This window comes from Mycteria americana, chromosome 4, assembly GCF_035582795.1.
Source record: "Mycteria americana isolate JAX WOST 10 ecotype Jacksonville Zoo and Gardens chromosome 4, USCA_MyAme_1.0, whole genome shotgun sequence".
NCBI lineage: Eukaryota > Metazoa > Chordata > Aves > Ciconiiformes > Ciconiidae > Mycteria > Mycteria americana.
In genome coordinates, this window is record NC_134368.1 from 26,934,553 (window position 1) to 26,961,872 (window position 27,320).

The 27,320-nt window shown below is 40.8% G+C and overlaps 2 protein-coding genes and 1 long non-coding RNA gene across 3 annotated transcripts; 1 reads left to right on the forward strand and 2 right to left on the reverse strand.

Moving 5' to 3' along the window:
• The first annotated feature begins 267 nt into the window (after positions 1-267).
• KLB (klotho beta) lies at positions 268-18,913 on the forward strand. The gene is made up of 5 exons (XM_075499189.1): positions 268-1,051; positions 9,493-10,000; positions 13,718-13,986; positions 15,616-16,759; positions 18,552-18,913. Exons 1-5 carry the CDS (start codon positions 314-316, stop codon positions 18,911-18,913), a joined length of 3,021 nt encoding a protein of 1,006 aa, XP_075355304.1. The 5' UTR covers positions 268-313.
• LOC142408619 (uncharacterized) lies at positions 7,437-15,691 on the reverse strand. Its single transcript, XR_012775358.1, has 2 exons — positions 15,599-15,691; positions 7,437-7,557 (listed from the first exon to the last, which is right to left on the reverse strand). It is a non-coding gene; the product is annotated as an uncharacterized LOC142408619 (long non-coding RNA).
• Positions 18,914-21,813: 2,900 nt separating the features above from the next.
• On the reverse strand, positions 21,814-27,293 carry RPL9 (ribosomal protein L9). Its single transcript, XM_075499953.1, has 8 exons — positions 27,210-27,293; positions 26,726-26,772; positions 26,528-26,643; positions 25,538-25,633; positions 25,066-25,198; positions 23,550-23,630; positions 22,964-23,079; positions 21,814-21,930 (listed from the first exon to the last, which is right to left on the reverse strand). The coding sequence occupies exons 2-7, from the start codon at positions 26,769-26,771 to the stop codon at positions 22,973-22,975; spliced, it is 579 nt and encodes a 192-aa protein (XP_075356068.1). The 5' UTR covers position 26,772; positions 27,210-27,293; the 3' UTR covers positions 21,814-21,930; positions 22,964-22,972.
• Between the last annotated feature and the right edge of the window lie 27 nt (positions 27,294-27,320).

The following is a 27,320-nucleotide window of genomic DNA, read 5'->3' on the forward strand; positions in this document are numbered from 1 at the left end:
ACTAGCATTTACATTGTTCAGGCAACCTATTTTCCTGCAGTAAGAAGCCAGCTATGTGTCTCAGTGCTCATACAGAGGCCACCTCCCTAAAAATTACGCCATTCTCTCACCCGTTTTAGGTCTCACAGTTCAGGCTAATCATTGACAGGGCTTTTACGATCACAAGCTTTTAGTGAAGCTTTGATAAGACACTCCAGCAGTTTGTGGCAAATGAAGACAGTCTGCACAGCGGGGACTCCAGCAAATGAATGGATTTTTTTCAGCGTCAGTGCAAGAAATCTGACTTCTAACACTGGCACTGTAAACCAGCATAATGTGTGGCCAGCAGCTGGAGAGATTTGTTGCTTTCTGGACATTAGTTTTCATAAGGATAGTTACTGGGCTTGCTGGAGAGGGAAGATCTGTGTGGAAAAAGGACCCCCACTTCAGCCCCGTGAGTGAAACACAGATGTTTTTGTATGACACGTTCCCCAAAGAGTTTCTCTGGGGCGTAGGGACGGGGGCTTTCCAGGTGGAAGGCAGCTGGAGGAAGGACGGGAAAGGCTCCTCCGTCTGGGACAGCTTCGTCCACTCGGAGTTCAGGGGTGCTGACAGCACAGATGCCTCCAGTGACAGTTACACCTTGTTGGACAAAGATTTGTCTGCTCTGGATTTTTTGGGAGTTACTTTTTACCAGTTCTCAATTTCATGGTCAAGGCTTTTTCCTACTGGAGTGGTAGCAGCTCCCAATGAAAAAGGACTCCAGTATTATAACACCCTTATTGACTCTCTGCTCTACAAAAATATTGACCCTGTGGTTACGCTGTACCACTGGGACCTGCCCTTGATGCTACAAGAAAAATACGGAGGATGGAAAAATGAATCAGTAATTGATATCTTCAATGACTATGCCACCTTTTGCTTCCAGACCTTTGGGGATCGTGTTAAGTACTGGATTACAATCCACAATCCGTATTTAGTTGCTTGGCATGGGTATGGCACAGGTATTCATGCTCCTGGAGAGAGAGGGAAAATAACAGCCGTCTACTCTGTAGGACACAATTTGATCAAGGTACAGTACAGTAAGATTTTACAAACTGATCTTGCACCACCATGGGAAATGATGGGAGGAATCAATCATGTAGTCAAAATTTTAAAAAAAATCAAGGAATGTGAAAACACCAAGAAATAACACTTAGCTAAGGCTGTCTTTTTTTTAATCCTCATGTTGATTTTATTGTTGTTGTCAGAACAGCTGACTCAGTAATTATTTGTTTTAAAGTGCTTGTTTATACTTTATTTAAACTAGGTTTTGCCTACAAAATCTGGCTATTAAAGAGCACGATTTTCCTTCTTTATTCTTTTCACTTAGTTAAACACACTGACATGACCATTCATTTGGCTACACTGAAATGACAAATCTATTAGTTTAAAATGAAATTTACGTTTGCATATTGGATCAATTCCACTAGCAATAGAGTATGTATCTATAAATACAGTATATATATATATATATATATATAAAGTTTTAGCTTCGTAAGATCATACTGCAAAATGTTTATCGCTGAACTAGCAAGGTCAGCAGTTCTTGGGTTTGAACGAAAACAAATGTCCCCTTCAGTATTTGAGAGTTTCAAAATTACATGATTTCCCTGATGTTCTCAGCATTTTAATTTTTATGTCAGTCTTATTTTATTTATCAGCTGTCTTCTACAGAATTACACATCCAAAAGGCTTGATCCCATGATCAATAGCTTCAACAGCTGCAGTACTGGGTCCTCAGTTCATGGTATTCTTTCTTTGGGAAGGACAAAAAGAGAAGTCTGAAATGGACTAAGGACTTAAGGAGAAAGTGCAAGACGTTCATGGTATTCTCAACAGCATTACAGAGTTTACAGTATCTCCTCTGATAGATTATTAATTTCATTCTACAGAGTAGCTAGTTCCTGTGCATAGGAGCTTATATTCTTATTTTCTCTTGCTATAATTTAAAACAATTTCAAATAACAGCAGTTTAAGATAAGAATTAATATCAATACAGCTTTTTTTTCATCTGTAGGGCTCAAAATACTTTACAGAGCAGGTCACTGTCCTAGTGTAATTCCCCCTGCTCAAACTATTCCTAGCTGTCACAAAGAGGATTTTTCTACTACCTACCATACATTATAAATGTAATTCCATACATTATAAATATAATTAACAAATAAATCTGAATGTATTTGTCCTACAGAAAGAAGTATGTGTGTGGGAAAAAACTTAATTGCCAGAGTAGTTAAAAATATTCTGTAACTGACCATTTCTATTTCTTGCATTTGCTTCTGGGCTTGAACCTGCAGAACCTCCTTTTTCAGAAAATTCACACTGCCATCAAGAGAAGTTTTACACATAGAAAAGTCATTGAGCATCCTGAGTCACTAACTGATTTCAGACTTGGCGCAAGAATGATTTAACTATAGAGATTTGTGAAGCATCTCAGAGAGAACAGATGCTCAATCATTCTTTTTATTTTGAAGTGCTATATAAAATATATTTGATATAATACACATAAAAGGTACAACGTAAGTTTGTTGCATTTCTTGCCTTCATTTCTGAGTGGCACAGTCAAAACTGGGGTACCAACTAGGCAGTCTCTGCATTTTCCCACTCTGTAAAATCCATGTAAACAGCATACAGCACACGGAGAGCAACGCCTCTGCTGAAGAATCAATCGGGTGTTCCAGGAAGCCAAGCACAGCTGGCTCTGATACACAAATCACTGACCTAAGTTCCTTGGTCAGTATTATTTAACTCTCAGACTTGATCTGATAGTTGATTCTAGTTTTAAAGTCTGTGAATCTGAGTATAAAATAAATCACCTCAATGAAAGAGTTAATGAGACTTTCAGCAACATACAATCCATTAAGTGGGCAGAAATTATTTTCATGTTGTATCTTTCTTACAGCCCCATGAACATCACCTAATGTCTTAGCAGACCTCTCCTGTGGCACTGTAAAATTTCTGAGGATTTTAGGTCTTCATGAAGAATCTCAAACTTGTAATGTATTTGAGGAACTAGAGTTTGATGTTTGGGGTTGGAGGTGGAATGGAAGCTCTTGAGGTACCAGTCAACATGAGTCAACTCTTCTTACATATATATAATTTTTTTTTCTTAATGAAATGTAATTAAAACCAGTCATTCTGCAGAAGTCATAGGTGGTATTATATGTTTCAAGCCAACTAGCCAGAATCTTTCTCAAAGATGTTTGTGGGTATCTAAATGTTCAGTTTGTTTAGAATTGTTGACAATACCATGTTAATATAATGTATTGAGGCACAATCAGGATTCAGATGTTGTGAAATGTCTCCCCTTTGAGACGCAGGGAATGTTATAAGAATCTCTCTTTAAAGAGATTTCACATGGCTTTTTATTTCAGGACTGGTATATGAAATCAGTTTCTCAGACATTGTATTGTGGCTACCTTCCAACTTACCACTGCAAACCAAAAATGTCCTCCCAAAAATAAAAGACCAACAAAAATGTCAGGTTTTGGCAGTGTGAGGCAGAGCCTGTTAAAGTGGTTGAAAAGATTCCCATTTATGTCAGTGGCTTTAGGAAGAGCCACGTTCTTGTCCCTGTCAGGGCGGCATTTTTGGACAGGCTGTTGAAAGACAATATTGTCCGTGCCATCCTATGTACATTACCAGGTCCACCCATGAAATACGCTGAGCAGGAAAACCAGGTTTAATCTGTTAACTAGTCTGGCCCCCACTCTGTTACATCGCAAATTGCCGAATAATCATTCTCAAGCCTTTTTGTAGTACTTTTGGATAAACTAAATGAGGCTTTCTCATGAGTCCTACTTTTAGTTTCATTTACCAGTGCGCTGTTGCAGTTGCGGTGCTGTGAGAACTAATCACCATTTATATAAAGGAGTGCTTTTATGTGATATATAAATCATAAACTGAAGCTAAGTTTCATAGAGTCACACAAACAATATAACAAACCATAAATCTCTGCTTTTTTGGACTTTGGATTATTTTACTGTAAGAACAGTTTGAAAGTTGCTGGAGATTTTTGCATCTCTAGAAGAGGGCTGAAGACATTTCTCTTAATTTTAAACTATCAATTTTAGTAGACTAAAGAAATCCAACATCTTAAAACTCAAATAATTGGCTGGCATAAGGAAAAAGTCCACGCATTTTAGAACTGATTAAAAAATTATCTGCTTCTGTGAATGAATTCAGGTAGGTAATTAGGCAGATAATTATCTTATTAAGGGTTTTCAACAAAAGTAGGATTGGTCTGTCTTCATCAAGCCCCAGAGCCCTATGGTGTTGGCTAGCACAAGGCATTGCAGATGCTGTGTCAGCAGTGCATGTGCTTTCCTTCTGTGCCTTGCATCCTCTTAAGGGAATGCCCCAGATACATCTACTTAAGAGACAGCCCTGCCTTTTACATGGGTCTTGCTATTCAAGACCCATAGAGAGGGCTAGTGAACGCAGAGGCCAAGGCTGCTAAGCAGGTGCTTAGGAGATCCACATGGGGAAAATAATCCCCAAAATTTCAATTTAAAAAACATATTTGCATGTTACTATGTATGCTTTTCATACACAGAGGGTAATAATTGCTACTGATCATTTTAAAGGACCTGATAAGACTTCCATGGAAATGAATAGGAAATTTGAAGTTTGACGCTTATCAATTATAAATTGCTAAGGGGTTCACTTAGATAAATCTGTATACAACTGTATGATCATTACCACTAACACGAGGAGCATGTGGAATCTGACACCAGTGGGAGAGCGGCCGTCAAAAGTGTATCTCCTTTCTTCATTAAAGGAGACTGTACTTCACAAAAGCAACATCGGAAAACAATTAGTGATAACATGTAACTTGCCATGCGACATTTGAAAGACACATCAACTAAGATGCAAAAACTATGAGCTTGCCCCTGAGGCAGCTGTCATACTGAGGCAGAGAAGGAAAAAACTGCACACAGAAAAATTAGATTGATTTCTTTGATTTAACAGCAAATAAATCTGACAAGAAGCAAGAAAATATAAAGCAGATGAATCGCTGTGGATGGAGCTAAATGAGATATATACCTGATATATTATTACCATTTTCTCTGGATCTAGTTATGTTCTTTTGTACTTAGATTGAGGTTTGTAAAGATCACAAACTGCAAACCAAGCTGTCTTCTTTTCGTCCTCCATATCAGTGCCCTCCAGGCAGTTCTGCCTTTGCTACCTAACAGGCAGAAAGGGGATTTTTTTTTTTTTCCTGTTAAAGATCATTCACGCTCCTTTCCATCTGGCAGAAAAGCCCAGGAGAAAACTGTCAGAATAAGATCTCCCTCAAAATTTTCTTCATGGACACACCTTCATATCACATACTGGGAAAAGGCAATAAATTCCCTTTCAAACATGGTGTCTCCATATAGATCTGTCACAGATCAGGTTCATCTCTGTGCCCAGCTGCATTACTCCCAGCTCTTCAGTAGCTCTCACTATGCCAGGATCTCTCTGTAGACACTGCTGCTTTTGGGATCGTTGGATGAGCATGTGCCAGAGAAGTCCCATAATTCATTCTCCTTAAAAACAAATTTCCACAGAATGAATGGGGAATAATTCTTATCTCTGTGTCCAACCAGACACTTTCTTCCCTTCCTCCAAAGGGGCCTTCTTTCCTCAGGATCTAGAAAGATGAAGCTACACCAGTGCCCGTATTTCTTGCAGGCGGAGGGAAATCTGTCTCCATCAAGTACAGCTCTAGGGTGGGCAGCAGAATTGTCTATGCTTGTAAATGTCTTTGCTGGAAGATTTTTCAAACAGTAGCAGCCATCAGTGATGATGTAAAATTCAGCACTGATTTACACTTTTTTTGTGTGATTTGTTATTTTCAGGTTAGCTTTCTTACACTTCTTGGAAATCATCAGGAAAAACACAATCCAAATGCAAGACGGCTAGCATACAACAAATTTGTTAGTAAAGCCTCAAAGCACAAGCCTTCAAACACCTTCTTAGACCTAACACCTAACAGACCAAAGACCTAACAAAGCCTTCAAACCACCTTCTTAGACATTTAGTTGCCTACATCTCAAGACCCCTTTTTTCCTTCACAAGGATTGAGCTTCAGAGTCAGTTTGCAAAATAAGGGCTTTAGCTCTACTGACTACGTGGCATCTTTACCACAGACCAAAAGGGCCTTGAACTGAAAAATACTCTCAAATAAAAATACTCTCAAATAAACCACACACACCCGCCCTTCTTCTAAGTGGTGTTTAACACCATCGTCATCAGACCCTGTATTCTAGCTCTTCACGGTTTAAAAACCAAACAATTAAAGCCAGAATCATTTTATTAGCATTTTTTTAATTGTAGTTTTCCTAAATCTTCTTGCTCTTCAGCACACTAAAATAACTCCATATACCCCTGACATTGTTTTGTGTGCTCATTCCTGAGACATTCAAGAAAAATTGCTTGACTTTAACATATCTTAAGAATTTGAAAGTAGTGGTCTTTCAATAGTAAGCTCTTTGCGTATGTACATGATAAATTACAGGATCAGAGTTTGGAGGAGTATGAGACTATTTCAAGAAGAGAGAACAATACTGTTGTCTTGATTTTATTAAATTGACTTATCTGGCCTTTTTACAGGGTTAATACTAACTGACTTAGCACTCTCTGTGACTTTCAAGTCTATAGAATAATTTCTGTATTAATACCAAGAAAATATGCTGAAATTAATGTCATATGTATCTAGAATAAATACACAATATTGATCCTGCTTTCACTGTGTACTTAGCCTTGACATTTGTCCTTGATCTAACAAGGAAAGTGAAAGATTAGGGATTAAACTCTAACTGAAAAAAAGATTAGTCAAGATTTACTCAAAATAGTCAATTTGATGTATGATACAGCTTTTAAATTGATGTTTGTTTCAAAGGTGGTCTTACAAAACAAATTATATTAATCAGTTGGTTCCATCAACAATAGTTTGCACTTAGTGAATGCCTTCCATCTGAGAATGTTAAGCTGCTTTACAGATAATTAACAACTCACAACGGAATTATAGGCAAGCAAATGCTATTGTGTCTACTACTACGTCTGTAAAAACCCTTGCTATAGACAGAGTGACAATTTTTTTTCGATAGAGTTAACCTTCAGAATTAAGAGTCATCAGTGACACATATGAAGTTGTGTATGGGGATCCTATCTTGACTCATATTAAATACACTTACTTGTACTTGCGGTCTACTCCTGTAGAATTATACCTGTGGCTGTATTCTCTACTGGAGACAATATTTTTAATAGTAACTTTACTTTCTTCTAATCAACCTCTTGAAGGTGCGTATGAATACGATGAGTTGTCGCTTCTTGTCTTTTACCTGTCAATAATGCATTCTAATTAGTTGGGTTTTGGCAAAGCCATCTTTCTCCACTTCACCTAGAAGTGTGTGATTGCTAAGATTTACCTGGTGCTATTGTCATGCTGCTTGGCACTGTGCATAATACAGCTGACTTCAGCAGGGTTTTTCTTGTTGAGCCAACGCAACCATATACCTCCAATTAAACAGTGGTGTTAGTAGCCCGTGTCTGGGGAAAAAAAATATACTAACTAGGTGAGAAATCACTAGAGGCAGAGAACAAAGCAAGCCTGACCCCAGGAGCCATTCCGGGCTGGAGGGACCTTTGGGAGGGGACAGTGAGGGTAACTGAGGAGGTGGCACTGGCCACTTAAATTTTCTGATGAGACCAGTAAGAAATCCATTTTATAATATTTTAACTGTATCTTGCAATTTGCCTCATGAGTACAATTTTGTTGACTTCTTTTTTCAGCTACAGAACCTGCATTTCAAAGGTTAATGTTACTTTATCAGTATTTTCAAAGGCAGACCTTGAACAAATGTTACGAGCATGACCTTAGAAACCATAAACAACTGATACACAAAATTTCACAAACTGTAATTCTTCGGTACTCCCTAGCTTAACCAAATATCTACCTGGCATCAGGTCTTTTGTTTTTTTAAACTGTCAAGGCTGTGTGTTTCCAGATAAATTAACTGAAATTATTGTCAAAGGTAAGCAATGCTGTTTGGCTTGGTAATGATGTCGGTCTAACTCGGCACTCTAAGTGTTTCACAATGCTTCTCAATGTTTTTTCTGGGTGCAAACAGTTATTTTCTTTCCAGCTTAAGAGCATAAAGCCACACTTCAGGAATAAGGTAAACCTTGAGTTACTTGACAACTCCTCAGCTGGGAGAGGTCAGCTCCCCTCCCCTGTGTCGGATCCTCTGGTGTGCTTCACGCTGCGATCCAGAGTCACCCCTCTCTGACACCCTAGCTCTCCCCTTTTCCATGGGACTCTGACAATGCTAGTGGTTCCTCAGGCTCCCAGGTAGTCCTTTTTTCATGTCAATGTTGACTGCTGTATTCTCTTTTTTAAGTAATTAACAACATGACATCTGAAGGTAATTCTGGTGTGTGACGATGTTAAGCTTTCTAAAACATGATGATAATCAGAAAAATGGAATTAAGATGTGATACAAGGTAGACTTTCATTGTCACTAACATGAATAACAAAACTTCTGTCTGTCCTAGGGCAGTCAATATTTGGCCGATTATGAGTACTAAAACACGCCAGACCCGATAGATCTTATGAGATACTGCTGCCAAATTTCCTTTTAAAACCAAAGTGTTGTTGCTCTCTACTTAAAATGAATAAGGTTCATTCCTGTTGCATGTACTGTCAGAAAAATTATTATTATAGCAGCTTCAAAGAGATTAACTAAAATCGTGGATCAAAATTCTTACATAGAACTGTGCAACTTGGCATTTGGGTTCAAACTTTGCAGCTGGGTCCTTTCTCCAAGTTTTTACATTTAGGGGCTGTGCAGATATCAAAAACTGAACACTTACTCATATGATTAGGCCAAACTAAAACAAATGGAAGTGTATCCCAGGAAGAGGGGTGAGGTGGATGTGGTTTGATCAGAGTAAACCCAGGTAACCCCCATACACAGAGCAGTTAGTAGCACAGAGCCAACACTGACAAAGAAAACATCATTTGAGATGCATAATTTATGGAACAATTGTAAGGATGGTTTAAAATTTTAATGGTATCAGCAATCACTGCTTGACAAAGAGCTAGATGGGACCATCTAGATCACGGAGTTCAAATCCCACCATCAACAGCTGTTTAGTCCCAAAGCGTCCATGTAACAGCTATTCACATCCCTGCTGGGACCTCGCGGGAAATGTAGACCCAAAAGGCAAAAAGCCACAGCCCTCATGTATCACAGGAACAGTGCACGTGAGATACTGAGCATTACCATCATCTCAAGGTACCTTGCAGTATGACAGTCGCTGCCCATTCCAACCGTGTGTAGGGTAACTAGCGTGCTTTAACTGTTTGTTAATATTTCTGTAGAAGTCTGCAGTGAATCAGATGCAGCGACCTGCGTGTCTAGCTGCCAACACACATGGAGATTTATTAGAGAGTTACAATTTAATGCTATTTTTCTCTCATAGGCTCATGCAAAAGTTTGGCATAACTACAAAAAACGCTTTCAACCATATCAGAAGGGGATGATGTCCATAGTATTGGGATCCCACTGGATCGAACCTAACAAATCAGAGGATGCTCTGGACATTTCTAAATGTCAGCAGTCTATGGAGAGAGTACTCGGGTGGTTTGCTAAACCCATCCATGGGGACGGCGATTATCCAGAAGAACTGAAAAATGAATTCTCGTTTTTGCCACGCTTTACTGAGGACGAGAAAAACTACATAAAGGGAACAGCTGACTTCTTTGCGTTTTCCTTTGGTCCTAATAACTTTAAACCTCCAAACACTCTACCAAAAATGGGACAAAATTTGTCACTCAATTTGAGGGAAGTACTGAACTGGATTAAACTGGAATACAACAGTCCTCGAATCTTGATTGCAGAGAATGGCTGGTTCACTGACAGCCATGTGAAAACAGATGACACCACAGCCATCTACATGATGAAAAACTTCATTAATAAGGTTTTACAAGGTTTGTGAACAAGTTAGTTGTTGGATTTTTTTGAGGGCTTTTTCAGATCATTTGATATTTAGCTCTGTAATGATTTAATCGTTTTTTTAAAAGAGATAATGGCAACTAAGTTAATTATTAATTATGTATACTGCATGAGTACAAGTCATGGATCAGGATCTACTGGTGCTAGGTGTTGTACAAACACAGAAAAAAACCATAGTCCCTGTCCCAGAAAGCTAAAGTCCAACATCTGCATTGGATTTTAAAACTACGTAAGTGCAAAACGGTCAGATATTAATGAAAACAAATCCATTGGGTATCACTTTTCACTGCTGGTAGCCCAACTGTAAAACCTTTGTGCAGGTACATACTTTGACAGCAGGAAAACAAGACAGTGACTACAGGCTGTCATTGCCACGCTGGCATCCTACTCCAACGTAATATGCATGAAGGAAATCAGCAGGAGAAGGGCGATCATTCTTCAGGATTATTACATGCCAAACAGAGATAATATGTTTTAAAGACACACTTTTAATCTTTGTATTTTCCCTTCATAAAGCCAGCATACAGGGGTGCTCTCTGAAGGCAAAATATTTCATTTTGTATGAAATGTAAACGCCGTTCGTACCTAAAGCCTCTGCAAAACCAGTATTTCTTTTCCCCCTCAGCCAGTTTGTAGGTGCGGTGCTGGGAGAGGGGCAGCTGCTGGTCCCGAGAGCCATCCTCCCAGCAGGCTGCCCCGCTGCTGGTGCCACACTGCAGTGATGGGATGGCTCGCACCCCTTACAAAAACCTTTCTTATCCTCAAAAAAGGGAAAACACGAGTAATTGTTTACTCTGACACCAAGTCAGGAAGTACTGTATCACCAACAAACATTTAAGCTCCTACTGAAGATTATCCAGATATAATTAAAATTGGTTCAAATTGTAAACTTCACATAGTGCAACTATGCGATATGTCCTGCCTTTTCCAGATTTTGAGGAGGTTACATGCCAGTATTTCGTTTATGATATTTTAAATACTGCCTTGACACAGCAGGAAAGTCTAGGTGCAGGCCTGGATTGGGAGGTGTGGAACAGGTAGATTTCAGGACGCATACATAAGAAAATCCATAGTGTGTTCTTTTTTTGAATCCTCTACAGCAGACCTGGCTGTAATAACCATCCATGGATTCACACTTCTGAAATACTTGGTCAATGTTCGACCAATAACTGCTTCTCAAGAATTGTCATCAACATTTTTATGTATGCAGATACTTCAACCTCTGCTTCAAAATACAGGATTATCTCTTAACTGATGCATTTTTTGTGAAGCAAACTTTAATTTGTCTGATCAGGAATAACATTTGGAACATATCTTCATATTTTTACTTACAGAGAAGTCAGGTATAAATTTGCTGTTTGCAGCAAAATCAATTAGGTCGTGTTAACCTCAAAACATATAATGGGATGGTGGCTGTTAAGGTAACGTGTAACAGGCTATGAGGAACTATACTCCACGTGTGTGTGTTCAAGGAGAGTGCTGTAAACTTTGTATTGTATGTCTGTGTCTTACAGTACCGTGAGTCACAAAACTATGTGATGTATAACATCACCATTGCAATGAACTGAACCCGATTACGATACAAGGATGCAATTGAAACCACAGCTTCTTAGGGGCATGCATACGCCTGTCAATACTGAAACTATTACTTCTGCAGAAGGACTCCAAGGCTCCACCTATAGCAGACACAGAAATGCCCTGAGATCTGCTTGTGTGGATGTCACCTCTGGGGTGACACAGGGCTCCTGACCTCTCCTACCTTCAGCCCCTTGTTCCTGCCCCCAGCCACCCCCTTGGCTTTTAGGAGGATTTTCTCATCCCCACTCTAATGTTCAGCGAGGATCCTGACTTCTGTTTCTGCCCGCTCCTTTCACTGTCACTGCAGACAACGCTACAAACGTGCTCTCACGCAGATCCACAGGACCTCTACCTATCACCCGCCTATTAATTCTTCTTACCACAAAATATAGATAAAATAGTGCTTTTTACTCTACCTATTTAAACAGCCAAAAATTCTCATCTAGGCATGCACCGTCTCAAGTACTGCAGCATCTTTTGCTCTGACAATTAAACTTAGCCCCCATCCATTCAATATGCTTCTAGAAAAAAATATTTTTTCTCAGTTGTCACTTATGCTGTCCCTATATGTCTACTTCCATTTGTTCAACCTTCCTCACCGCAGACATGAAGTACTCATCTTTACTTGCAAGGCCCTTCTGGCCTATCTCTTCATCATTCTCCACCTCTGCGTTTTGCAATTGATATTTTCAGACATTTTTTGTCCCATGGTTTCCCCAATATTTAGAAGTTGCTTTTCTTGAAAACACATGCCATGGTGTTGCTTCCTTACATTCTCTCATCTCCTTACCAGTATTCTGGCCTTGCCTGTCAGCTTCTCATATACTTACATTGCAAGCTCTTGGGCTTTCTGATTTCTTCATCCAGCAGCTAGTAAAATATCATGCTTGACTAAGACAGAACTGCTGGGTACCTTGTTACTCTGCTGCATGAATACAAGTACTGTGCAAAACCGTCTCCCGCTGAAGTTGCAGCATGGTGTGACTAAGGCAAAGAAGTTCAGTGGAAATATAAAATTATGCAAAGTGCAATGTCCTGAGAAAATAAGGCAAAGCCATGCTGGGTGAGAATAGAGCTTTAAATCAGAGTACTTCATCTTTATTCCTTGGCTTACTCTCAGTGGACTACAGGTAGAATATGGCTGTCCGTCTGTCTGTGTCAAAATCCTCAGTAACCCCACTTGGTGACTGTTTTGCTCTTGATATTCCAGCCCTTATAAGGTTAATGTGAGGAGTTATCCTGCATTATTTCCTAGCTTAAAGCTGGCGACAGGCAGCTAACATGACTGAGCATGGAGTTTGGACTTTTTCTTCCAGGCTGCCAGCTGGCACACGCTGTAGGTGGGTATCGAACGTTGTTGTTAGTTGATGTCCAGTGAGAAGCTGCTTTGGAAGTTCTGCTACCCTCCATGGTGAATTGGGTTCCACATTCAAGAAAGCAGTCATTTTGTCATCTTTCTCATATATTATATGTATACTTATTTGCAAGGTGGAGGGGCATTAAGATTGACTGAAGAAACATGCATGTGCTGCACCCGTTCTGTGAATAAATCCAGCACTTCAGTCTCTGGGTTCATCAACCCAGCTTCTTCTAAAGTCATTACATGTCCCATACCGACACATTTAATTTTTCAATTTAGAAGCTGAATAGACATTCCTAAATGTTAGAGCTTGCAGAGATCTTTCAAATAAAGGTAGAGAGTTTTAGCTTCATGACGAATACAAAGTCACAAACTAGATGATCAACTGTTACACCCTTAATTTTTAGTCATGATTCTCTAATTTTATTGGTATATATTACCTGCAAATCATCAAATGCAACTTAAACTCTGGATGTGGTGTAATATTTCATGTTTGCTCAGAGCAGAAATAAAGCATCCTACAGTAATTTAATTTCTTAAGGAACTAGTGATCTAAGTATTTTTTCAATGAATAAGGACTAAGATACATAACATCTGGCACAGTTTTGCAGTGAATTACAATGGGCCAATAACCCTATGAGTGCTGAGAAAACCCTCAAGATTTTCAAAGTGAATAGACCTTTCTCATAAATATCCCGTATATATGTTAGAGTCCTAAATATAAGACTCATGGATGTTACTTTCTCTTACACAGCTATTAAATACGACAACATAGATGTGTTTGGTTACACAGCCTGGTCACTCCTTGACGGCTTTGAATGGCAACATGCTTACAACATCAGGCGCGGATTATTTTACGTAGATTTCAAAAGCGAAAAAAAGGAAAGGATTCCCAAGTCATCTGCACTTTATTATAAACAGATCATACGAGAAAATGGCTTCTTCCCAAGGGAGTCTACCCCAAGCTTGCAAGCTCAGTTCTCCTGTGACTTCTCCTGGGGTATCACCGAGTCTGTTCTCAAGGTAAGCGTAAAATATTGGGAAGAGCGCTGGATGCAGAGCGATCAACCACTTTGCTGCGTGAATAAATGACTGTGTACAGCACCTTTCATTCAGGAATCTCAATACACACTGCGAACAGAAGTTAAGCCTAGCCATAATTGCATAGGATCAATTTTAGGTACTTCACAGGTTTTCGGGTGAGCGAGTCACAGAGTGCCGGGTACTCCTGCAGCAGCAGACCCCTCTGCAGGAGCCCTTCCGAGGCCGGCCCTCCCTCGCCTTCCCTCTGCTTGCGTCTGCACGTGGCAGGAAATTTCGGACCAAGAAGTTGACCCCCAACCAATTGTTCCTGGGTTATTTTTCAACCAGGGGAGTTTCCCAATCCAGTTCGCAGTGTGGCCATAGGGATGCCTACGACAGCGCGACGGAGAGGGTGGCACAGGGCAGGGACAAGGTGGTTCCGATGGCGGCAGCAGAGCTACCCGTGGGCTCGAGGTCTCGTCTAAAGCTACTGAACAAGGCAGAAACAGATTCCTGGGTTGAGCCAGGCTCTAAGTGCCACTTAGACAAGTGGGTAACAAGCTGTTCTTTAAAAAGACTTATACCACAGATGAAAATAACTAACATCAGCACATATGGCCTTTATCATCTGAGCTCACGTTTGAAAACAGATCATACCACCTTTTTTCAAAACTGGTTCCTACAGCATCTGTTTCTACTGTAAATGTGGCAGATAAGCTAACCATATGCATGGCCAGTGTTGGATACTCTTTTTGTCATCGCATATGGAAAGATAGTCCAATGACCAACATCAGCCTCAAAAAATAACAGCAAAACTCTGTAATTTAACCTGTTCACTGACAACCATAAGAAAAGAAAAAAGTAAAGCTTCTATATACTTTGTTAATCATTCTGAGGAAATATACAGCATGGAAAAGTGCATTTTCTTTAAAAAATCAGATTTAATCTAAATATTTTGAACTTCACTTTATTGTATCACAAATCCTACCAAAAAAAATCTTTTAAAAAATTGGAATAGTAAAAAATTATCCTGTGCTACACAGGATACATCCTGTGCTAACCTTGTTAACTAGTAGATGATAGTAAAGATATAACTGATATTAAACACTACAAGCTGTTTGTGTCAGATGTTTACGTAGGCCGAAGGACTACCAGTAAGACCAGGGAACACTATGCCGCAGTTTCACAAGGTTGATCTCAGCAGCAGTGCCAAAATAACCCGTGCCTGCCTTGTATACCCCCCGGTGCTTGTTCGTACCGCCCCGCGCTCCTGCCAGCTGCCCGAGAGCTGCTGTTTGCATGACCACAGAGTGAACTCGATCCGGGAGGTGTATCTGTGTGAAAACACATGCCGTGTAGGCTGGTGGCAGGGCAAATGCCAGCGTGTAGCTGAATACAGAGTGCAATTTTAATATTTTCCGTAGCTGAAGGAACATAACGGGTAAGACAACCGCTAGGACAGACAAAGCCCATGTAGGTGAGTCTGTTATCCTCTTCCCCTTGGAGCATCTAAGCGGGACCTTCTGACATCCAGCACTAATCCTACAGCCAAACACAGGCAGAAATGCAGACTACAAGCAGGCATTCATTTAATTAAACTGTTGTAACATACCGTTTTTATTTGCACAGGCAGAATCCGTGGCTTCCTCACCGCAATTCTGTGATTCCAGCCTGTACCTCTGGAACGTCACGGGAGACGGGCTCCTGCACAAAGTTAAAGGGGTGAAGCTAAAAACCCGACCAGCACAGTGCACGGATTTTGTCAGTATTAAAAAGCAACTTGACCTCCTGGACAAAATGAAAGTCACCCATTACAGATTTGCACTTGACTGGTCCCTAATTTTACCCAATGGAGATTTGTCTGTGGTCAACAGGCAAGTTCTTAGGTATTACAGATGTGTGATTAGCGAAGTACTGAAACTCAATGTTGAGTCCATGGTCACCTTATATTATCCAACTCACGCCTACCTGGGCCTGCCAGGTCCTTTGCTGCAGACAGGAGGATGGTTGAACCAGTCTACTGCCTACGCTTTTCAAGACTATGCCGCTTTATGTTTTCGGGAACTTGGCGATTTGGTTAAACTTTGGATTACAATAAACGAGCCTAACCGGCTAAGCAATGTCTACAATAGGAGCAGCAATGATACATACCGGGCAGCACACAATTTATTACTAGCGCATGCCATGGCCTGGAAAATATACGATGAGCAGTTCCGGACCTTTCAGTATGGCAAAGTGTCCCTGTCCCTGCATTCAGACTGGGCTGAGCCTGCCAACCCCTACTTTGAATCTCATTCAAAAGCTGCCAACAGGTTTCTTCAGTTTGAAATAGGCTGGTTTGCCGATCCCATATTTAAGACTGGGGACTATCCAGCTACCATGAGGGAATACATTGGCTTTAAAAACAGAAAAGGCCTCTCCTACTCTTTGCTGCCATCTTTCACAAGCGAGGAAAAGCAGCTCGTCAAAGGTGCAGCTGACTTTTACGCACTGAATCATTTCACCACCAGGTTTGTGATTCACGAACCTCAGAATGGGAGCCAGTATGAATTTGATCGTGACATCCAGTTTCTGCAGGATATCACCTGCCTGAGCTCCCCTTCCCGTTTGGCAGTGGTGCCGTGGGGACTGCGCAAAGTTCTCAAGTGGATTAAAAAAACCTACGGTGACATCGATATTTACATCACAGCAAACGGAATAGATGACCAGTCCTTAGACAATGATGAACTTAGAAATTATTACTTGGGAAAATACATACAAGAGGTTTTAAAAGGTGAGTACATGATAGATTCAAGTTCCCCAGAGCCATTTCCATGGCACAGACCCAGGCATTCCTTAAGCAAGCACCTAAGACTTGCCCCAGACAGAGCAAGCAGCTCTGGTTGAGATGCAGGAACCGGCCATCAGCGTTCAGACTCCTGAGGGGCCCGATTCTGCAGGCACGCTCAGGGCAGGTACAACACAATGCAAGGGCATCAAGCCCCACGTGAAACGCAGCCACAGCTGCTTCCAGTTTAAACCATGTGAGAAGCCATCTGGGCATGCATATACAGCAGAGGAGTTATTCAGAAGTTAGTAGGAGATGGCACTTCAGACTAACAACTCCCAAGAGGCAACTCTAATTTCTACTCTACAAAGAAAGGTGGGAGCCTCCTTACTTGCTGCTGAACTAGAGTCATTGAACAGGAAAACACAAGCAAGTTCAAGGAGACCTGGAGGGACATACAGAAAAAATACAGCATGTCACCAGATTTTTAAGGAGGAAGGGAGAGTCAAACTCTAGTTCCTGTTCCACTAGTTGCTTTCTCCTGTGCACCTACAGAAATCTAGTTCTTCACTTTAGAGAAAAATTAGTAACAATTATGGAGGTAGAGGACAAAAATGTTCAAGGCAATTATCTTCAGCAATAGTGTGTTGTATGAGAAATGCTGCAGGGACCTCACCCCTCCCTTCCCTCTTCCTCCAACCAAATGTTAAAAGGGAAGCAGCCACAGGATACCAGAAGGGCCTCGGTACCTGAACCATACAGCCAAAACGAGACGTACAATACTTCCTTGCACTCGCTATTCCCTATTGGCAAGCACGAGCGAGTTTCCCGATCAGGACGTGGGGCATCTAAAAGCTCTTCTGAGGCACCTGTCCCCACACATAGTCTACGTATCCTGGTTTCTCCTATCTAGGAGCTAGCTACATAAAAAATGAGACAGGTCTTCCTCACGGCTAAGCATGGCTTCAGATTACTTTTAGACACCGACAAGAAACAGACCATTCACCCTCCAGTGCTTAGCTCTTTCTCAATTACTATAGGACTAATGAGCATTTGCTGACTTATTTTCCATGCTAATTTCACATTGCAAACAAAAGAACAATAAATTATTAAAGGAAATAAGTTATTAAAGGAAAAGGTTGTTTAAGGGGCACTTCATCATAGTATTCCCATTTTAATTTTCAGATAACGTGATACTTTATAGTACTCACAGAAAGATCCCTCCAATTTACAATGTTCTTGCTTCATCTGGGTCACATCCCCCACTATACTTTCTGCTTACACATGACTTGGAGAGATGTTTACTCACCAAGGACTGCTATTTATGATTTTGTTAAAGTATTTTCACCCAACACTTGTATGCAGCAGTATGACATACAGTCATGAGCAGCTGGGTTTGGAGCAGGGCAGGAATTTTCAGACAGTTCCTCTGATGGCACAGATGAGCAGCTGCTGCTCCTTAGTCATCGCAGCTGGGTTCAGTAAAGAGCAGCCTCTGGCTTTTCCCAGGAGAGCAAGCTCCCAGCTCTCACCCTGTTCAAATCCAGCTTTCACAGAGTAGGTCCAGAAAATTCCCAAATTCTAACTTTTTTTTTAAAACAGTGGTGCACTGTTCCTACTTAATTAAGACAGTGGGAGCTGAGTATTGTTAGAAGCAGTAAGTGTAAATATTTTATGGTGCAATTATGCTTTTTAAATTGATAGATTAATCTTTTGAAATCTGAACTAATTACCAGGTTTGCAGGTCATGCAAGGTTTTATTAACAACATTTATTTCTTTTTTTTTTCCCCTTCACAGCATACTACATTGATAAAGTCAAGATTAAAGGCTACTATGCATTTAAGCTGACTGAAGAAAAATCTAAGCCCCGATTTGGATTCTTCACTTCGGATTCAAAAGGAAAGCCTTCAATAAAATTTTACAATAACCTGATAAGCAACAACGGGTTTCCTGCTGACTATTCAGTCTGCGATCCCCCCAACCAAGAAAATCAGTGTAGCTTCTGCTTGTTTGTTTCTCAGAAGAAGCCATTAATCTTCTTTGCCTGCTGCCTTTTCTCTACCCTTATCTTGCTTTTAACCATTATTGTTTTTCACAAAAGAAAAAGAAGAAAACGTTTTAGGGCAAAAAGCATCCAGCACATCTGTGTTTCATTTTAAAAATGGGGCATAAGCCCACTTTCAGTGAGATCCATCACTGTTTGCATTCTACAGAGGATGATGCAGATCAGACAACTGTAGAAAAGCACTACGTGAGTCACTCCAGTCATACGCACCAAGCATTTTGTTGGAAAATGGAAAGTAATCGTATGCACAGGAAGAAGAGCTATGAAAACATTTCTTTCTGGTGAAATTACTTTTATCTGCCTTCTGTATGTAGAAGTAAAATTCATCTATTTAAAAAAAAAAAAAAAAAAAGAAAATTTTATGACTCTCCTGTGCCTTGGAATAACCTTTCAAACAGTTTGACTTGAAAAGAGACAGTAAGCTGTGAGAACCGATATGCACTTTTCTATGAACCTCTTTGGACCAAAGCGCCTTGTGATGTATATTCATGTTATGAATGTTGTTGAGCATGAAACGGCAGTTGCTAGGGTTTACAAATAAAAGTGTTATTAAAACCCACAAACTTTCACGTAAGTACAACACCAAGAATGAAATGTGCTGGGCCAGCTTCTGAAGATACCTATAAAAGAACAAATCCAGGTTAACTCCATTCTCGACCAACATACCTGTATCTCCCACATGGTGGGTGAAGTACAGATCAGATGTTAACATTTTAAGCAAATGTAACTGGCCCCACAGGAGACAAGTCAAAATGATATACAATCACTATTTTTCATCTCCAAAATGTGGCAGCCGTAAAAATTTTTACTAGCAGAGAACATCAAAATAAATAGTAACTATTAATCTACTCAAGAGAGTGATGAATATAATTCTGCATTGCACTTTTTCATAGAAATAAATATATATCATCTTATCATCTTATCTCTGGTCAAATGCCAGTGCAAGCCACAGGTGGGATAAAACCATGAGAGAAGTTTATTGCTATTGCTGCGTTAAATAAAAGCTACCAACCCAGGCATAATGCTCTTAAAGGATAAATGAACCTGCTAATCTCATTGAAACTTTTCAGGGACCAAACCCAGAGGTTTCCCTTGGCCTGGTTTTGGTCATCTCAAAATGAGCCCAAGTTTTTCCTGTGAACTGTACCATCATTTAAAATTCACACTGGCCAGCCTTTTCAGTCATGGCATCAAAATGCATGCTCAGATCACCACTGCCCAGGCAGGTACCACGCACCTCTGGAGAGGGGCAGGGAAGCTGCTCTAGAAATGGAAAGAAGGGCAAGGAGGCATCAGTTAAATTCCTACTGCCTTCCTCCACTTTATAGCCTTCTTTTCCAGTGGCTAGTACCGTTTTGAAGACACAGTGAGAGCCCCAACCTGTTCCCATTAGAAGCTAGTTACCTCAGGCTTAAGGTCCCCAAAACAGATAGACGCACTTTATCTGTACCCTAGTGCTTCTGAAGAGATGAGGCGTATAAACACATTGTGTTTTCCACCTGCATCTGAACGGACAAGATAGCATCAAGCGCAAGGTGAATGATAATGTATTATGATAAAAGTAAATGAGAACGTAAATGTTATGTGTTATGGCCACTTACATGCAGACTACTAGAAACTTTATGCAAGTGCTACTTCAAGGATATGTGCCATCATCTGAACCCCAAACTCACAATACTCGACCCAACCTTGACTCTCAGTTCATAAATGCATGAGACTATTTCTCCATTATATTTGAAGTATTGGTCAACATCACAGAAGGTTCATTAATTCAAAAGGTAAGTACTAGTGAAATGATGAGGGACCCTGGCCCATTTTACACTATGAAATGTCCCACCAGCGCAGCAAACAGCACAGGTGTTAGAGGTGTGTGCATCCTTCCATCACCCAAAGACACTGACGAGCTATCACTCACAGCAACTGGGGAATCGAACTGAAGCACACTGCAGGGAAACTCCTCCTGGGCGTTGTGCGAGCGAAGTTTGGAAGACTCCCTTAGCTGCACAATTCCAACAGCGCAAGAACCAATCTTGAAAACATTAAGCAGGCCATGTACAAAGTCCGCATCTGCAGTTTAGCACCGCTACTTTTCCAGGCTCAGTGACACTGGTACCGCACACCCACTGAACTCAGTAACATCATGCAAGTGGGTGCTTTGGGCAATCTTCTGAATTTCTTAGGCACGCATAGATGCTTTCCTCAATATTAAACTTTAGCCACTTGTTGCCAAGTGTGTTTCTGCACTGTCCCAGTATTTTCTGTGAATCTTTCCTCAAAATTGAATGTAACAAGTGACTGTAGATTTTACCATAGCACAGAAATAGCACAAAATCCTAACCAGATGTTGCTACATGGCAAGATTAGTAACCAAGAAAAAACCAGAGCTATATCCCCAGATGACACAAACCACTGTTGGTGAAACTCGGCAATAAGCTCTGCCTGAACTCTGAGGTCAAGTCCTTGGTTTTCTTAATTGAGCAATATAGCTAAAGCATTGCATTTTCAGACTACTTCTGTCTCTGTATTTAGTTTAAATGGTCTTATAGTTCTGGTTCTACTGATTCCAGTTTTGGTTTTAATCCACTTCAAATTCTGCCATCACAAGTCTGAATTCCCATCCAGAAATTGTACACAGAAATCAGTTTTTGCAGTTTGAAGTTCTGAAAGGATGTGAAAGAACGCCGGTCTCCTTTCTGCGAGAACAATGCTTTTGTGATTTCTTAATGCTGTGATTTAAAACTAGCTTTATACACTAGGTATTTATACACTAGGCTTTATATGGCTTTATACACTAGGTCCACACTCTACCGGCATGAGGTTTCCAAACCATCAGACTTCATTCAGTCTGAACGTTCTCAGAGACCGATAAGCAACGTGTACACAGTGCTAACATTATTATGCATTACCCTGTGACAATCTACCTTCTCCAAAAGGCAAAGCTCTTGAAGAGGTTCAGGCAATGACCATTTAGTTCTTAAAAAAAAAAGGCCAAGATATGAAAGATGGTCTATTTTATTAAATCTCTCAGGTGTTCAAGTTTTGTATCAGATTCTTCAGGCTGGTACTTGCTGATATAATGTCTCATGGTGGTTTGTTTCAGGATCCAGACAACTGTAAATAAAAAGTTAAGGGCTTTTAGAAAGGTTTTAGCACTGCAAATGCAAAATTGAAAGTTTATAGACATATGACAAGTTAATTTATTTGATAGTTTTAATGCAAGACAGATATTAATAGCTCAAAGAATTTGCTTAACTTTATTCAGACAAGATTACTTAAGATGCCTTCAAACACAACAGCTCACGACAGTTTAACAAGCAGGTAAACAAGTTGTTCTGTCTCTCAAGGAACTCAAACAGCACTAAAAATAATTTTTTCTGTAGCTTGCAAGTGTCTGGTACCTGGCTGGTGATTAAAAAAAATTTAGTTTATGAAACTCACATCATCTGCATCCTCTGTTTCAAGCTTAAGTTCAGAAGGCACACAACATTTATTTTATTTGCAAGTCAGCCTGTCTCATCCTGCACAAGTGTTCTGTACCATGTGTGGAACCACACATAGCTGAAATGCATCAAATTCATTTAGCAGTTAAAATTATCCCAAAATCCTTGTACTCAACTTCGGTAACAAACGTACATAATGTAAATAGTTGTCCTTGCTAAATTGACCTTTGTTTACAAGCATTTACACACAAACTACACAGAAGACCTTTATACATAAATTATGTGCTGACCACATTTTCTAGTGACAACAGTGTCCAACCAGGAGGAACATCAGTCTAAGAAAGTCTTCTCTGTAAGAAGCTGTAAACCAGTGTCTGCCATGCTAGGTCAGCTGGTTTTAAATTCTCAGCCACCATCGTAACTAGCACTCGCAGCGCACAACAGAGCACTTTTGAGTTAGGTATTTCTCCATACAGTAGCATAATACCAAGTTGACGAGAGATGGAAAAAATTGCTGTCAAGAGACCTAGCAAAATTTAAGTTTTATGATACCTCTTATGATGCCTTTTACAAGCACAACTGCATCCCTGTTGGGAACCTGCTTAACCACAGCCTTGTTGAAGTAGATAAACCTTGTCAAGTCCCCAGATGGAGTAACCATCTCTACATGGAAGATGTACAATCTGTGTTAAGATGATACCAACCTATCAGTTTTACTCATCTGCCTGCTGTACTGTTCCTTTCTCAGAGACATAGATACCATCCAAGAATTTCCTGATATCCTTGTTCTTGACCGTAGTGGCTTGCTGGATCAAGGCAGCTGCAGACAAAACAAGACCATTAGCACAAAGCAAGAGGTCCAAGCCAACTCGTAGCCTTCGTCTACTCTCCAATATTTCAACTAACAAATGAAACTGTCGTCTGGAGAAGGGAATTACCAACTTGAAATCCTGTCAGTTCTAATGAAAAGAGAAAGCATTTTGCTGAGCCTGTCTTGGCAACTCGGGCAGTGACAGTTTATTACTGCACACTCGTACAACTGAAAAGTTTGGTGCCAAAAAGGCCATCGATACCAACTCAAAAAAAAAGGTTCTGTGGACTTGTAAAAACATCTTTAAGTTTAGAAAAAGCGTAAGAAACCATGAAAAGCAATTATGGTAACTAGAGGAAAAAGAATTCTGAGCTGTCGTCTACCTCAGGGTTTAAGTAAAAAGACAGTTTGCTAAGCTGGCATCTTCAGATAGAAGTGGCCATATCATTGTATCTTCCTACACATCTACTTTCACAAACCTGAATTGGAGACCAATTCAATGTCATTCCCTTCAAGGATCAGCTCATCTTTCTGGGCTTGAGATACTGCACAGGAAACACCTACAGAAAGGAAAATGCACAATCTACATCACTGGTGAAGACGTTAAGCATACTAAAGAAACTGTATTTCATGTCCTGTCCCAACTTACAGATCTAGAAAGTAGTATTCTAGGCAATAACGAGCTTCTATGACTTTGCTAAAAGAGTCCCCCAAATCCCTTCCAGGATTGTCCTCCCTCACACAGTTTCAGAACTCAAAGATTAGTGCAAGTCATGCTCCGGATTGAAAGCAACTAAGTGATATTCCACTTAAATGTTACTACATTACAGCATTAATGACCAACACTGCAGACAAGCCAGAGATTTTGCCAGCATGGCTTCATCAGCTAGGTGGTGCCATTTTCCACATTCTTATGTTCATTAAGACAAAACTGGAGTCACCCCAATCAAAAGTCATTTAAAAAACCCCTGTCCCGACACGTCAAACACCATGTTTATACTAGCAACACTGCGAATACTCACAAGGAATAAACACTAGGACATTCAAGACTCTAACAGGAAACTTTAATTTGCAAGGAGAGTAACACAAGAAGTTTTTATAGTTTTATCTATTTAGTCAATAGACGTCAGCTTTTAAGGCAGCACTTTACTATCTTTGAAGTAAATGCCGACAAAAAAATCAAATACAATAATCAAACCCACCCTTAATACCCCACAGTAAATCAAAGTCAAAGACACTGTTAAGTAACTCCACACTGTATCTACCAGTGTTTTTGGACAAGTCTGATGCTTTCATCCAAAGCCACCCCAAAACACCATGAGTCACACTAAATATCCTTACCTATACCTTCACCAAAAGTGGAACTATCAAAAAACTGGATATGGAAAGTCCTCCCTACAGCCTTAAGGTAACCATGTTTATGACATGTTCTGTCTCCTTTTGGAAGTGCAACAAGCTCCATCAAATGCCTACTCTGTTCGACATTTTGCTAAAACTCCAAGTATGCAAGACATAAAACCAACAGGTAAGATGATAATTTGGAAGTTTCTAATACAGCTCCTAGGCAATCAGGAAATTCAAAATACACTTCAAAGACCAAAAATATGATGTGGTGTGAAACTAGTTCATGTAGAATGTTTAAAACAGAAACGCAAATCTAAAATTAAGCACCTGCAGTTTACCAACTATAAAGACTGTCAAGATCTCACAATGATGAAAGTAAACACTGGGCTCCTTGTAACTCGTACTACAATAACTAGCTCTAAACTAGTTATTAGCTATTAGCTAGCTCTCATTACTAAAAATAAATTACAAAAGCATTATTAATAATAAATCTAAACAGTAGCAAAGGTATCATAAGATTACATAAATTCAGACAGGCAAATGCTGCTTCAACAGTCATTCACTCCCTCCTGTCATCAGTGGCAGTACCCAAAGAAAATAGTTTAGAAACCCTACTTAGAAATAGTAAAGTACATCTCCAGATATGCTCACCTGGCCTCATACGCACTCTGCGAATGTACTTCTCTCCCAAGAAGTTTCGGATTTCCACAAGTGAGCCATTATCCTGTATAACTACGTTGATTGGGAAGTGAGCGTACACTGACCTCATCTTGTAACGAAATCCCTAGGATAAAGGGCATCATCAGATATTGAAAGCAGAATGCATCCAAAAGGTAAAACAGATTCGTAAAGCTTACTGGAGATATCTAAAACCAAAATATATTGAAAATAGTTTCTTAACAAGGGCAAGCCACTGTGCCCAAGAGACATCCAGAATTTGTTGTTCATGCTTTCTTCCACCTGCAGAACTTGTCTGACAGCACATGCAAGAAAAAAAAAGGAGAAAGAGAGAGAGAGAGCTACATCTTGGATGCTTAGAAAAGCTCTCACTGAAGTAAAAGGCTGCCTATTGTTGTCAGTAACAAAAATGACAGGAGTCACCTTATTTCAAAATAAAACTCACCAGTGTAACACCCTTTATCATGTTCTGTACATGGCTGCAAATTGTGCGAACTGTTGCCAGCTCCTTTCTGTTACCCCACCACTTGTCAACACGCAGCTGTATTAAAAAAATAAATAGAATTAACAAAGCTTTCAGGTAGACTTCAAAACTAGAAATGAAACATTTTTGTGACAAGCTAAGAGTGAGAGATTCAGGTAAACAACTTAAAAGCCCTCCTAACAAAAACACAAAGGTATTTTGTTTCTTTGACAAACTATTAAAGGCCTGCCTAGCTCAAGTCTTTAAAGTCCTAACCCCCAGACGTATGAGAAATAATTTTTTCTTCATATCTCATTACTAACAAGTCTTCAAAGAAGCTGGGATGGATATTCTGACATCTTAAGTTGAAAGATGTTTTATCAAATGCTAAACACTGAACAAGTTGTTCCAAAGTCAGTCTCCTGGGTATTATCTATCAACTTTTTAATGATATACTGTGTGGGGGTCCAGTGTTTTAATGAAACTCTAGATGCTTGTGAAAAAGTAGCCAAAATCAGACACTCTTCCCCTTTTTTTTTTGCAGTTTTTAGGACACTACAAAACATTATGCGTTTATTTAGAAAACATCTGTTCTCATGATGTAGCTTGCCAATTCTGGAAATTAAATGTAGAAATTTAGTTTTATCTAGCCAAAACTAGCCAGTTTATAAAACACAGCATATAATGATCAATCCCCTTCCCAGTAACTATCTGACTGTAACTACAAAAGACGATCAATCAACAAATCCACTCCAACGTAACAGAACTTCAAGAATTCCACAGTTCGTGAGTATGTCCCAAGGTTCTGTAAGACCAGCTTCTTTCAGAAAACACAGAAATAACCGAAAAACGAAATAACTTATCTGCAGCTAAAAATTTCCGTTCAATTTCCTACACTACCAAGAAGTTTTAAACCTAACTGTAAAGCTCCCCTCCCTCCCTGGGCAGAGAAACAACCTCTGCAGCACTCACCTTCTTGTGTTTCTTTCCCAGGAGGGAGAGCTCCACATTGATGTGGTTAAAATCCCTTCGCAAGGTTCCTCTGGGGCCCTTTACAATGACTGTCCGGCCCTTCAGTGAAACACTGACTGGAAATCAAAGGCAGACGCACGTTAACCGGCTGCGGGGTCAGCACCACAAAACGCCTTTCGAACGTACGCGCAGACGTACCTTGCTCGGGGATGTCAACGGTCTGGTTGCTGAGAATGGTCTTCATTCTACAAACGACAACCGAAAGAAGCTGCAGACCCTCAAGGCAAGGCCCCCTCTCTGCACCCTTTCCGCTCCTCCCCCGCACGGACCCCGCAACGCGCAACTACGGAGGGCCGGCCCGACGCCCCCACCCCCTCGGAGCCGCCACGGCGCCGGGCTCGGCTTCCAACACCGACACATCCCGCCCGGGCCCAGAGGAGCGGCGAGCGGCGGCGGCCTCAGCGCCCCACTCCACGTCAGGGCCCAGCCCGGGCCTAGAACCGCCGGGGGAGGGGGGACGGGGGAAGGCGCCATCCCGGGGGCTTCGCTCCCGCAAGGCCTGGGACAGGACGCGGCGGCCGGGCTCGGCGCCGCCCCGGGAGGCTGCCCGCGCCCGGGCGGGGCGCTCGGGGGGCTGCCCGCGACGGATGGTCCCGGATGCCGCCGCCGGCCCGCGCCTCACCTCGCAGCAGGCAGAGCGGAAAGAGACAGCCTCTGACGTCATCACGTACTTGTAGCCGCTGCGGCCCCTTGGCGTCATCACGCCGCGGCAGCCGTCTAGAGGCAAGAGCAG